Source organism: Vulpes lagopus, chromosome 1, assembly GCF_018345385.1.
Source record: "Vulpes lagopus strain Blue_001 chromosome 1, ASM1834538v1, whole genome shotgun sequence".
Taxonomy (NCBI): Eukaryota; Metazoa; Chordata; class Mammalia; order Carnivora; family Canidae; genus Vulpes; species Vulpes lagopus.
The window spans coordinates 106,490,605-106,502,841 of record NC_054824.1 but is presented as its reverse complement, the minus strand read 5'-3'; the positions used below and the strand labels follow the sequence as shown (position 1 = coordinate 106,502,841).

General features: G+C 37.4%; 1 protein-coding gene across 4 annotated transcripts in view; it reads left to right on the top strand.

The window, feature by feature from the left end:
• Window positions 1–12,237, top strand: part of DYM (dymeclin) — a 348,746-nt gene that overhangs the window by 146,109 nt on the left and 190,400 nt on the right. For all 4 annotated transcript variants that reach the window (XM_041746593.1, XM_041746584.1, XM_041746566.1 and 1 more), the window contains 2 exons: window positions 369–547; window positions 2,532–2,657. In XM_041746593.1, the coding sequence (XP_041602527.1) occupies window positions 369–547; window positions 2,532–2,657 (305 nt within the window). The remainder of the gene's footprint in view (window positions 1–368; window positions 548–2,531; window positions 2,658–12,237) is intronic.

The following is a 12,237-nucleotide window of genomic DNA, read 5'->3' as shown; positions in this document are numbered from 1 at the left end:
ATTGTTATGTGGTATTTGCACATATATTTATAATCATTGAAAGGCCTTGGTTTAGATAGTATAAAGAAATAAACTCCCAGATTTTTTATTTTTTTTTTTACATTGGCGAGAACATTTTAGTTTCACTATCTCCTCCAATTTCAGTTATACAGTAGTTTATCAACTATAGTCACCATGCTGTACATTAGTTTAGTTCTCTAAGTAAAATTTAAAATATAAATTGAAATTTTGAACCTAAAATGTAGTGACATATAAAATTAATGGGAATTGAATTGTACCCGTTAATGGTGCTTTCATTATTTATATGAGGCATGGTCCTGAAAATACTGACATAATATTTTTAAAATTTTGTGGTTTCTTTGTTCCAGATAGCAGTCCTTTCCCCTCATCAATTCCACATGCTTTCCAGATTAACTTCAACAGTTTGTACACAGCTCTCTGTGAACAGCAGACATCTGACCAGGCAACTCTCCTCTTGTACACATTGCTCCATCAGAATAGTAATGTTAGAACGTACATGTTGGCTCGCACAGATATGGAAAATCTTGTAAGTATCACACTACACATTTCATGCTTTTTGTATTGTTTAATCTTTTGAAGAGCGGTTTCTTTTCCCAGGAGGGTAAGTATGTTTGCCTGGTTGCAAAGGTGAGGTTGAGAGATGGATGGGGAGCTGCCACCAGGCACAGACAGGGGTATGTAGGAGACAGCACACATGCCAATGCTGTCAAAGGGCAGGAGAGCACAGCAGCATGACCAGCTTCCCTGTCCTTCAGGACTTTCTCTCCCCGTGATCCAGCCTGATTAAGTACTCCAAGAAGCGCGGCCTGTTGTTCTCAGGATATTCATGTCCTCATGGCTCTTTTCAGATGCTAAGTGTCCGCCCACCAAGATCATATAGCTAGTCCCAGTTGCAGCAGGTTCCTGATGAACATGGCTAAGAGGAAGGGTAACATTCCAGCTCAGTTTCCCACATGTCCGTCCCTTCAGCAGGCTTTGACTCGAGGTCTGCCCATGCCGGACAGCACTTACATGCTCTCACTATCCCTATTATGTGAGTGAAAAACTCCGATAGGGAATCTCAGATTTTTGTTTGTAACTAACATGTAAACAAAAATGTTTCTTTCTTTCTTTTTTTTTTTTTTAAGACTTTATTTATTTATTCATAAGAGACAGAAAGAGAGGCAGAGACACAGGCAGAGGGAGAAGCAGGCTCCATGCAGGGAGCCCAACGTGGGACTGGATCCCAGGTCCCCAGGATCAGGCCCTGGGCCAAAGGTGGCGCTAAACTGCTGAGCTACCCAGGCTGCCCACAAAAGTGTTTCTGAGTGGAAAAGTAACCTTGTCTCACTAAGGTATTAATATTATAATTTAAATACATGCTAGAGAGATACCTGTGGGCTGTGTATACCTGAATAGAATTGTGAACATCCCTAAAATAGCCAGCAGCTTGCTGGTGGCATTAGGAATGTTCCCCTGTACCAGTTTTTACAGATTGATAGCAGTATTCACCAGAGATTTGGTGGCCATTTTTTCAGTGTTAAAATATTGAGTTGATGTGGAATATTAGAATTGATTGAAAGACTATGTTCTATGTCAAGGCAACACAAAAGATAATATATATAAAGTGATGAATGAACCTGTCTGCACACCAGGTATATGTTGAAAACATTGGTTATTTTAAATAGTAAAATTGGATATAATAGTGTAAAGCTCATAGGAGCACAAACTTGGAGAGATGACTTTACTGATGGGAGAGTTGAGAATATGCAGAGGCAGTTCTGAGCATGTTGTATCCTAAGGGAAATGATGGCAGTAAACAGATAGCCCATGACACTGCTTGTTCTAGAAAGTTCCACCATGATAAGGACGTTGGTACACAGAATGTGCAGGAAACAGTCCTCTGTGTGTGATGACATACACCAGTAAAAGCTTAAAAGGTTTTCTTTTGGGGTTTTTTCGAGTGAGGGGTGGAGGGTTGTATATTTATTTTTGTTTTTAATTTCTGATATGATTATGTTGATAATGTCTCAGCTGATGTCCTTATCTATCTTTTTGCCTTTCTTCTGTAATATTTTTTAAGACTATGATTAGAAAATGGGTTTTTGGTAGGATACTTACTAGACTGATCTGATTTTATTAATAATTTTGTTCTATAATCTTTCCTATTAAGACACATTAGTGTTTGACACATTAGTGTTTGTAAGAATACCTGATGTGTAAGTTCCTGCTAGCCCGAGGCAGACCTGCCTCTCTTCAGTGTCCCATGTTGGCCTATGTGGTCTCTGCAGATCCTGTCTTTACGTGGTGGCAGACCGTCGTATGGGGTAATTGTTTCCTCTACTGGTATCAGAGCTACACACCGGAAAAGTACTTTCAGGCATAAGCTGGTCTGTGTGGTTTTCTTTTTCCTTTAAAGAAACTTATAACTACAAAATTAAAACAGAGTACGTAATGAAAGCATAAAGGTTGAAAACATTGGTCTTATGATGAAGTAATTGAAATAGTAAATTAAAATTTCTATTTGATAGGTTTTACCAATTCTTGAGATTCTGTATCATGTCGAAGAAAGAAATTCACACCACGTGTATATGGCCCTTATAATATTATTGATCCTTACAGAAGATGATGGCTTTAATAGATCCATTCATGAAGTGGTAAGTTACCATTGCTTTGCTTAGAGTTTTAGAGTTTCTTAACAGGCAGGTCTCTCTGCCAAGCTTTACTGCAGCCTTAGCATTTCTTTCTTCTGTCCCTTCTTGTGGATGTTTTCGCAGGAATCTGGCTCAGGAATGGTGTGCCTTTCTTCAGATTTATGAAGTGCTTTTTTTCGAATATTAGCCACTGTTAAAAACTCAATCAAAACGGTTTCTTTAGTTATCAAGGTGAATGTTTTTGCTGCCACTGAGTTAATTTTTCTTCTCTGTTTTGTTTCCCCTTTTTAGTTTGACAGAAACTGTCAAATAGGCTTGCCTCTTATATACAGAGTAAGGGAAGCAATAGGGAACAGAGAGAAGGCAGCTGGGAAATGAATGGTCTTCTGTTTTTGGAAATCAGTAACATAATTTAACTCTTTCAATTTTAGTTCTGTGGATGAGTTCCAACCCCAAACTGATTTTTATCTTCCTCTTTGTATTTTCTTTGTGTCAAAGTAGCATATGTATATAGTTTTTTGGAGGAGGTTTTTAAAAAGATTTTATTTTTAAGTCATCTCTACCCTGGACGGTGGGGCTCAAACTCACAACCCTGAGATTGAAGAGTTACACACTGTTGACTGAGCCAGTCAGGGGCCCTAACACATGTACATAATTTTAGAACTTATACAGAGTATTGGGTTTTAATGCAACATGATACATCCTGTGTCTACCCTACACCTGATTCCCACTCCCCGAAGATCGATGCTTTTGACTCTGGCCATGTTTCTAAACAACGTGCTTATCTTCTTATTTCATGATTTTTCAGATTTAGATATTCACTGTTCTCTTCCTAAAATGGAAAATAAGTCATTATTCACTCTCTTTTCTGCGCATCATGCTTGTTCCCTCTGGGTTCCCAGCCCCCTCTCTGCACATAGACTTTTCCTCTCCTTCCATTTTATTATCATTTTTAGCTTCAGAACTCAGCTTTTTTTTTTTTTAATTTTTTTTTTTTTTATTTATTTATGATAGTCACACAGAGAGAGAGAGAGAGGCAGAGACACAGGCAGAGGGAGAAGCAGGCTCCATGCACCGGGAGCCCGACGTGGGATTCGATCCCGGGTCTCCAGGATCACGCCCTGGGCCAAAGGCAGGCGCTAAACCGCTGCGCCACCCAGGGTTCCCAAGAACTCAGCTTTTTCATGATTATAATTAACTAGTATTCTTAGTTCAGCTATATAATGTATGATAATGGCATTTCCTTTCTTGTCCAAGTTTTGGTTTTTCCATAACACATAATTGCCCAGTTTTGTTTGTTTGTTTTAAAGATTTTATTTATTTATTCCTGAGAAATGCAGAGGGAGAAGCAGGCTCCCTGCGGGGAGCTGGATATGGGACTCGATCCCAGGACCCTGGGATCACGCCCTGAGCTGAAGGCAGATGTTTACCACTGAGCCACCCAGGCGTCCATTCAATTGCCCAGTTTTTTATTCATGAACCAATCACACTAAATCAGCTCCCATACTTCAACAGAACTGAGGACTCCCTGTAAATATATTAAAATAAATTACATAGTTTCTTAGTTTCATTTTCTTCTTTGACTTCTGTCTTTAGCAGTGTTGGAGGCTTTACTCAAATGTTTGGTGACCAGTGTTTGTTTATATTTAGAAGTAAGGCACTGAAAAGTTGATTGTAAGTTTTGTTTGTGGGCAGGACTGACTTGCTTTAATTTACTCGTTTTTCTGGGCACTCTACTATCTGTAGGACTTTTCTTTTGGAGGGATCAGTTTCTCTGGGGGCTCTTCCATTCATTCTGCTGTGGGGGTCTAGTGGAAGAGGGGTTAGGGCTTTCACTCTTAATAGGATACAAATACTCTTTCTTTTCTTTTCTTTTCTTTTCTTTTCTTTTCTTTTCTTTTCTTTTCTTTTCTTTTCTTTTCTTTTCTTTTCTTTCTTTTCTTTCTTTTTTTTCCTTGTCTTCAGTAGGGTTTTTGTAGCATGTTTATTCTTCTCTGATGATGTTCCATTAAAACTTTTTTTTTTTTGTCTCTTACATGGTGTAACCATTGCTTCAATTAAGATTTAAGGAATCTTGACACTGTAGAAAGAGGATAAAACATAAAAATTTCTTGATTCTTTTGCTTAGTAAAATACCACCAGCAAGAAAGAATTTGTACGGATTGTCTCATTTTTTATGGCATTTATCTTTAATAAGAAAAACCAATAAAATTTTAAAAAATATTTAAGTTGAAATATAAAATGTGCACAAATTTTGAAGGTACTTAGGAGTTTTACATATATGTATACCTGTGTTGCTGCCACCCAGATCAAGTTATTGAACACTTCTAGCATAACAGAAATGCCTTTTCCTGGCCAGTACCCCACAACCAATTAGTGAACTATTATTCTGACTTTCCTCCCAACAGATTAGTTTTTATCTCTCCTTGAATTATGATATGCTCTCTATTTTTTTGGCTTCTTTTACCCATCAGAGTGTTGCTGAGATTTACCTGCGTTATTGCATCATTATTCGGTTCTTTTGTATTATTGTGCTATTCCAGTGTATGAATATGCCACAATAAATTTATTCATTCGCTTGGTGGTAGATATTTTCTTTTTTTTCCCACTTTAGGACTATTTTTGATAAAGTTGCTGTGCCCATTTTTGCATCTGTACATTGGCGGACATACACACTCATTCTCTTGAGTATACACCTAGGGTAGAATTGCTGAATCAAGGTCAGGTGTGTGTTTAGCTTGATAAGACAGTGATAAAACTGAAGTTGTATCCAGCCCTGAGCTCACAGTTCCACTCGAGGGCTCTATAGGAAGGACATGCACAAAGAGGACATGCTTATTAATGGTCATCCAGCAACCTTACCTTGTTGATATTAAAAAATGTTTAGGGCATGCAGAGTCTAACAGGGGGCTGGCTACATCTGGAAAGCAAGAAAGGGGGGTGAAAATGGGGAAGGGTACACTGCGGCTTCACCTAGGTCTGTAATGTTGTATTTGCTTCAACAGCATGGAAAGCAAAACAGGAAGTAACTACCAAAAAGAACTTTGAAGCAAATATGACATGTTAAGATTTGACAAAACTCAAAGATGGATACACTTTTTATTATATCATTTTCTATACTTCTTTGGTATCCTTATTATATTTGGTAATTAAAATTAGCAAAGGAGTTTGAATTAAAATTAAAATTTCTTGACTACCAAAACAGGGATGTAAGATAAGGAGGGCAGTAAGTTCTATCCACATTCAGACTCAGTTTCATAAGGATTTCAGGGTATTCCAGATGACATTTCAAGTTCAGGTATTTAAACAAATTTTTTTCCCTTTAGAATTTGACTTTCTTGTTGATCTCTGCTTATTTTTATTCTTTTCCTTTACATATGTAATAGTAAAAATGAACAAGTAAATGTTTCTACCAAAGTTATCCACATGGAATTATTAAATGTGGATTTAATTGTCCATGAAATAGATTCTGATACTGATTTTTGGTTTGAATTAGCATTTCCTAATATCCAATGATGATGAGCATTTTTCCATGTACTTTTCATGTGCTTATATATCTTTTGTGAAGTATCTTTCCAAATTTCTCCCATTTTTAAAAATTATACTTTAAAAAGTTAATTGTGGTTTTAAGAAAAATAGAATTCGTGTATCCTTCACCTGATTTCCCCTAATGGCAAGTGTAATTGCAAAACAGTAAGTAATACAATATCACAATATTGATATTGACATAGTCAAGATACAAGACATTTCCATGACCACAGGGATAGCCCTCTGTTACCTTCGATAGCCATACTTCCTTTTAAAAAATTGGGTTTTTGTCTTATTACTGAGTTATAAGTCTTCTTTATATATTCTAAATCACATGGATTTTTTTTTTCCAGTCTGTCAGTGTAGTGCATCATAATGAATAAGTTTTGAATATTCAGTCAATCTGACATTCCTGGGATAAGCTGCACTTGGCCATGATATATTCTCTTTTTATATATATTTGATTAAGTTTTGAGCTTTGATAGTTTTTTTGTCTGTCGTGGAATTGGTACATTTCTTCTAGGGTCTTGAATTTATTCCTGTAAAGTTGTCCATAATTTTTTTTTACTTACTGTTTTTCCCCTGACCTTTTTATATCTGTGCTAGCCATAGAGATATTATTGCTGTCATTCTTAACTTTGGAATATGTATTATTTCTGTCTTATTCTACCTCTGACTGACTAGGGGTCCATCCTTCCATCCTGTCTTCCTTCTTCCTTTTCTGTCTTGCGTCCTTTAAATCTTTTGAAAGGACCAAGTTTTAAAAAAGGTTATTTATAAAAAAAAAAAAATAAAAAAAAAAAAAAAGGTTATTTATTTTAGAGAGAAGGGAATGCATGAGTGGGGGAGGGGCGGGGGGGGTAAGCAGACTCCCTGCTGAGTGTGGAACCTGATGTGGGGCTTGATCTCAGGACCCTGGGATCATGACCTGAGCCGAAACCAAGAGATGACTGATAACCGACTGAGCTACCCGGGGGTCCCTCAAAGGACCAACTTTTGATTGCATTAACTTTTCTCTGTTTTCTTCTATTTCATTAATTTCTACTTTTTTTTTTCCTTTTTTTTTTTTTTTTTTTTAAATTTTTATTTATGATAGTTACAGAGAGAGAGAGAGAGAGAGAGGCAGAGACACAGGCAGAGGGAGAAGCAGGCTCCATGCACCGGCAGCCTGACATGGGATTCGATCCCGGGTCTCCAGGATCGCGCCCTGGGCCAAAGACAGGCGCTAAACCGCTGCGCCACCCAGGGATCCCTAATTTCTACTTTTAATTTACCTTCTTCTGCTTACTTGAAGCTTTAACTTGCTCTTTTTTTTATAAGTAGAAACTTAGATCTTTGATTTTAAGTCTTTCTACATTTTTACTATAAGTGAAATACATGAAAATTCCTAAGATATAAACCTCTAGAAAGATGACCAAGAAAAAGTTACACATGTCTATCACTGAGAATTTATAGGAAATCAGAACAGATCCCACAGATATTAAAAAAAAAAGTTCAGAGGATACTATGAGTAATTTTATGCTATAAAATTTAAGTGTTAAATGGACAAATTTCCTCCACTCCCAGAAACAATTTAACCAAAGCTCATGAAAGGAAAAAGAAAAATCAAAATAGCCTGTTTAAAGGAACTGATTTTTTGAATTATCTTTTTTTTTTTTTTTTTTTTAATTTTTTTTTATTATTATTTATTTATGAGAGTCATACAGAGAGAGAGAGAGAGAGGCAGAGACACAGGTAGAGGGAGAAGCAGGCTCCATGCACCGGGAGCCTGACGTGGGATTCGATCCCGGGTCTCCAGGATCGCGCCCTGGGCCAAAGGCAGGCGCCAAACCGCTGCGCCACCCAGGGATCCCAGGAACTGATTTTGTAATGTGAAGTCATTCTATTTTTTTTTTTTTGTGAAGTCATTCTAAATAGAAGATTATACTCCCAGCTGATTTTTACCTATGAATTCTTCTGAAAACTAAAGGAAGAAATAACACTGATTGTATATAAGCTCATCTAGAGAGTAATAAAAAAGGGAAGTCTTTGCAATTCATTTTATGAGGCCAGTATACTCTTTATGCCAAAAATCCTGAAATTTGATAAAGGAAAATTACAGGTAGATTTTTAATTCAGAGGCAAAAATTTAGTAAGTGGCACAAATGTAATTATAAACCTTGTAAATCTAATATTGTAGAATGAAATAAAGCAAGGAGTAAAAAGAATATTTTTATGTAAGTAACAGTATTCCAGAAATGCGAGGAAGGAAGAGAAGATACAATCACAGTTGGTATTTACTGAAAACATCCATGTTTCAGTAAACCCACATAGTTCAAACCTATGTTTCTCAAGGGTCAACTGCAACTCTCACAAGAAAACTGTTGAGATTTTTGATCAAGAATACACTGAACATAGTGATTAATTTGAAAGCAAAATTAAGAACTCTGTCACGGAGTCTTCCTATCCATGAACATGGTGTCTCTTTCCATTTATTACGTCACATTTAATATCTTTAAGTAATTTTTGTCATAAAATGTTTACACTTCCTCTCTAACACTGATTCCCAAATTCATTGCAGTTTTACTGCCATTATAAAGAGTATTTCTAGATCACATTTTTGAAGATTTATTTATTTTTTTGAGAGAGACAGGAGGGAAGAAGCGCACAGGAAGAGAATCTCAAGGAGACTCCCTGCTTAGCATGGACCTGGACAAGGGGCTCGATCTCACAACCCTGAGATCACAACTTGAGCCAAAATAAAGAGTAGGACACTTAACTGACTGAGCCACCCAGGCATCCCTCTAGATCATATTTTTGAAACGTCTTGTTACTGGTGTATAGAAATTGTACTTGTTTTGTATATGGATCTTGGATTCAGAAGATTTGTTCAACTTTCCTAAGAGTTCTAATATTAGAGTTATTTTGAATTTCCTATGTAGTCAATCAAAACATCTATAAATATGGACATTTAGATTTCCTCTCTTTTCAAGTTTAAATGACCTGCTTAGACTTCTGATAAAGCGCTGAAGAGGAGTAGTAATACAGAGCATCCTCTTCATTTTGGCTTTCAAGAAAATAGTTCTAAAATTCTCCAATCAAGTATAATGCTTTTAACTGTAGGTTTTGGGAGAAATTGTTTTTTTTTTTTTTTTTTTAATTTTTATTTATTTATGATAGTCACAGAGAGAGAGAGAGAGGCAGAGACATAGGCAGAGGGAGAAGCAGGCTCCATGCACCGGGAGCCCGATGTGGGATTCGATCCCGGGTCTCCAGGATCGCGCCCTGGGCCAAAGGCAAGCGCCAAACCACTGCGCCACCCAGGGATCCCCGGGAGAAATTGTTAAGACAAGAAGTTTCTTTTATCTTTATTTTGTTCAGAATTTTGTTTATCATGAATAGGTGTTGAATTTTATCAAATCCTTTTTCTGTACCTATTGAGATGACTGTATGAGTTTTCTCTCTTAAGTTAATAAATTACATTAAGAGATTTTCTAATATAGTTTTAAGGAACTTTCTTTTTTTTTTTAAAAAAAAGTTTTTATTCATGAGAGACACACAGAGAGAGGCAGAGACACAGGCAGAGGGAGAAGCAGGCTCCCTGCAGGGAGCCTGATATGGGACTCAATCCCAGGACCCTGAGATCATGACTTGAGCCAAAGGCAGACACTCAATCACTGAGCCACCCAGGTGTCCCACCAGCAAGCATTTTTAAAGGATGTTCAACCTGATGATTTGTCGGGATCATGCTAATTAAAATAACTGCAATATTTTGCACTCATCAGTTTGGCAGGAATTCTAAGCTCTGTAAAGAATTGGTAAGGATCCAGAGAAAGAGGGCTCTCGTATACTGTATAAATGAGCAGAACTACTTTTGAGAGGAATCTGGCCTTTTACATTCCTCAAATAACCTGCAGAAGTAAATATTCTACCTCCCAGCAATTCCATTTCTTGCTTTGTATCCTAAGAACGTTTTCAAAGATTCACAAGAGCGTATTTGAAAGAATGTTCACTATAGCATTGTTGGTAGTATTAAGAATTGCAAACCGCTGATTCCATAAATGAACTACTGTAGAACAGCTAGAATGGATGAAAGAGCTGTGTGAATTGATAATAAATCTCAAAAATCTGCATGGTAATGAAGCATCAAATTCCGGCTGCCAGAGGTTAGAGAATAGGGTCAGCGAGGAGTGGCTAGAGGGCTTTAGGACTTCAGAAGCAAGATATTAACATTTGATAAAATGGTGATGGATACAGTGGTGTTCTTCATTCCAGGCTACTCAACTTCCATGAATTTCCTTTGATGACAGAGACCTGTAACTATGCTGTCTGAGATGGTAGCACTTGTAATATAGCCAGTGTGACCGAGGAATTGAATTTATAATTTTGTTAAAAATTAATTTTAACTTAAATACTGGCTTTGCGGCTTGTGCTACTGTGATGAACACTGTTGTTCTGTGCTTTTTAGTTTAATAGTGACCCAAACCTACACTTATTTTAAAGAAGAACTATTCAGTGACCTTGCATTTTCGTTTTCTAGCAAACTCTTGGAGATTTGCTTATGAAGTCATTAAGTATTAAAAACTGGATGGCTTCAATCAGACAACAAAAAGAAATAAAAGGCCTTCAAATTGGCAGAGAAGTCAAACTCTCCCTCTTTGCACATGACATGATACTGTACCTAGAAAACCCAAAATACTCCTTCCCAAGATTGCTAGAACTCATACAGCAGTTCAGCAATGTGGCAGGATACAAAATCAGTGCCCAGAAATCAGTGGCATTCCTATACACTAACAAGGAGACTGAAGAAAGAGAAATTAAAGAGTCATTCCCATTTACAAGTGCACCCAAAAGCATAAGGTACCTAGGAATAAACCTAACCAAAGAGGTGAAGGATCTATACTCTAAAAACTATAAAACACTTCTGAAAGAAATTGAGGAAGACACAAAGAGATGGAAAAATATTCCATGCTCATGGATTGGAAGAATTAATATTGTGAAAATGTCACTGCTATCCAGGGCAACTTACACGTTCAGTGCAATTCCTATCAAAATACCATGGACTTTCTTCACAGAGTTGGAACAAATCATCTTCAGATTTGTGTGGAACCAGAAAAAGACCCTGAATAGCCAGGGGAATATTGAAAACACCAAAGCTGGGGCCATCACAATGCCGGATTTCAAGTTGTACTACAAAGCTGTGGTCATCAAGACAGTGTGGTACTGGCACAAAAACAGACACATAGATCAATGGAACAGAATAGAGAACCCAGAAATGGGCCCTCAACTCTATGGTCAACTAATATTCGACAAAGCAGGAAAGACTATCCACTGGAAAAAGGACAGTCTCTTCAATAAATGGTGCTGGGAAAATTGGACATCCACATGCAGAAGAATGAAACTAGACCGTTCTCTTACACCAGACACAAAGAGAAACTCAAAATGGATGAAAGATCTAAATGTGAGACAAGAATCCATTAAAATCCTAGAGGAGAACACAGGCAACACCCTTTTTGAACTTGGCCACAGCAACTTCTTGCAAGATACAGCTATGAAGGCAAGGGAAACAAAAGTAAACATGAACTATTGGGACTTAATCAAGATAAAAAGCTTCTGCACAGCAAAAGAAACAGTCAACAAAACTAAAAGACAACCTAGAGAATGGAAGAAGATATCTGCAAATGACCTATCAGATAAAGGGCTGATATTCAAGATCTGTAAAGAACTTCTTAAACTAAACTCAACAGCACAGAAACAATCATGAAACGAGCAGAAGGCATGAACAGAGATTTCACCAAAGAAGACATGGACATGGCCAACAAGCGCATGAGAAAATGCTCCGCATCACTGGCCATTAGGGAAATACAAACCAAAACCACAATGAGATCCCACCTCACACCAGTGAGAATGGGGAAAATTAACAAGACAGGAAACAACAAATGTTGGAGAGGAGGTGGAGAAAGGGGAACCCTCTTGCACTGTGGGTGGGAATGTGAACTGGTGCGGCCACTGCTGGGGATTTACCCCAAAGATACAGATGCAGTGAAACGCTGAGACACCTGCACCCCAGTGTTCA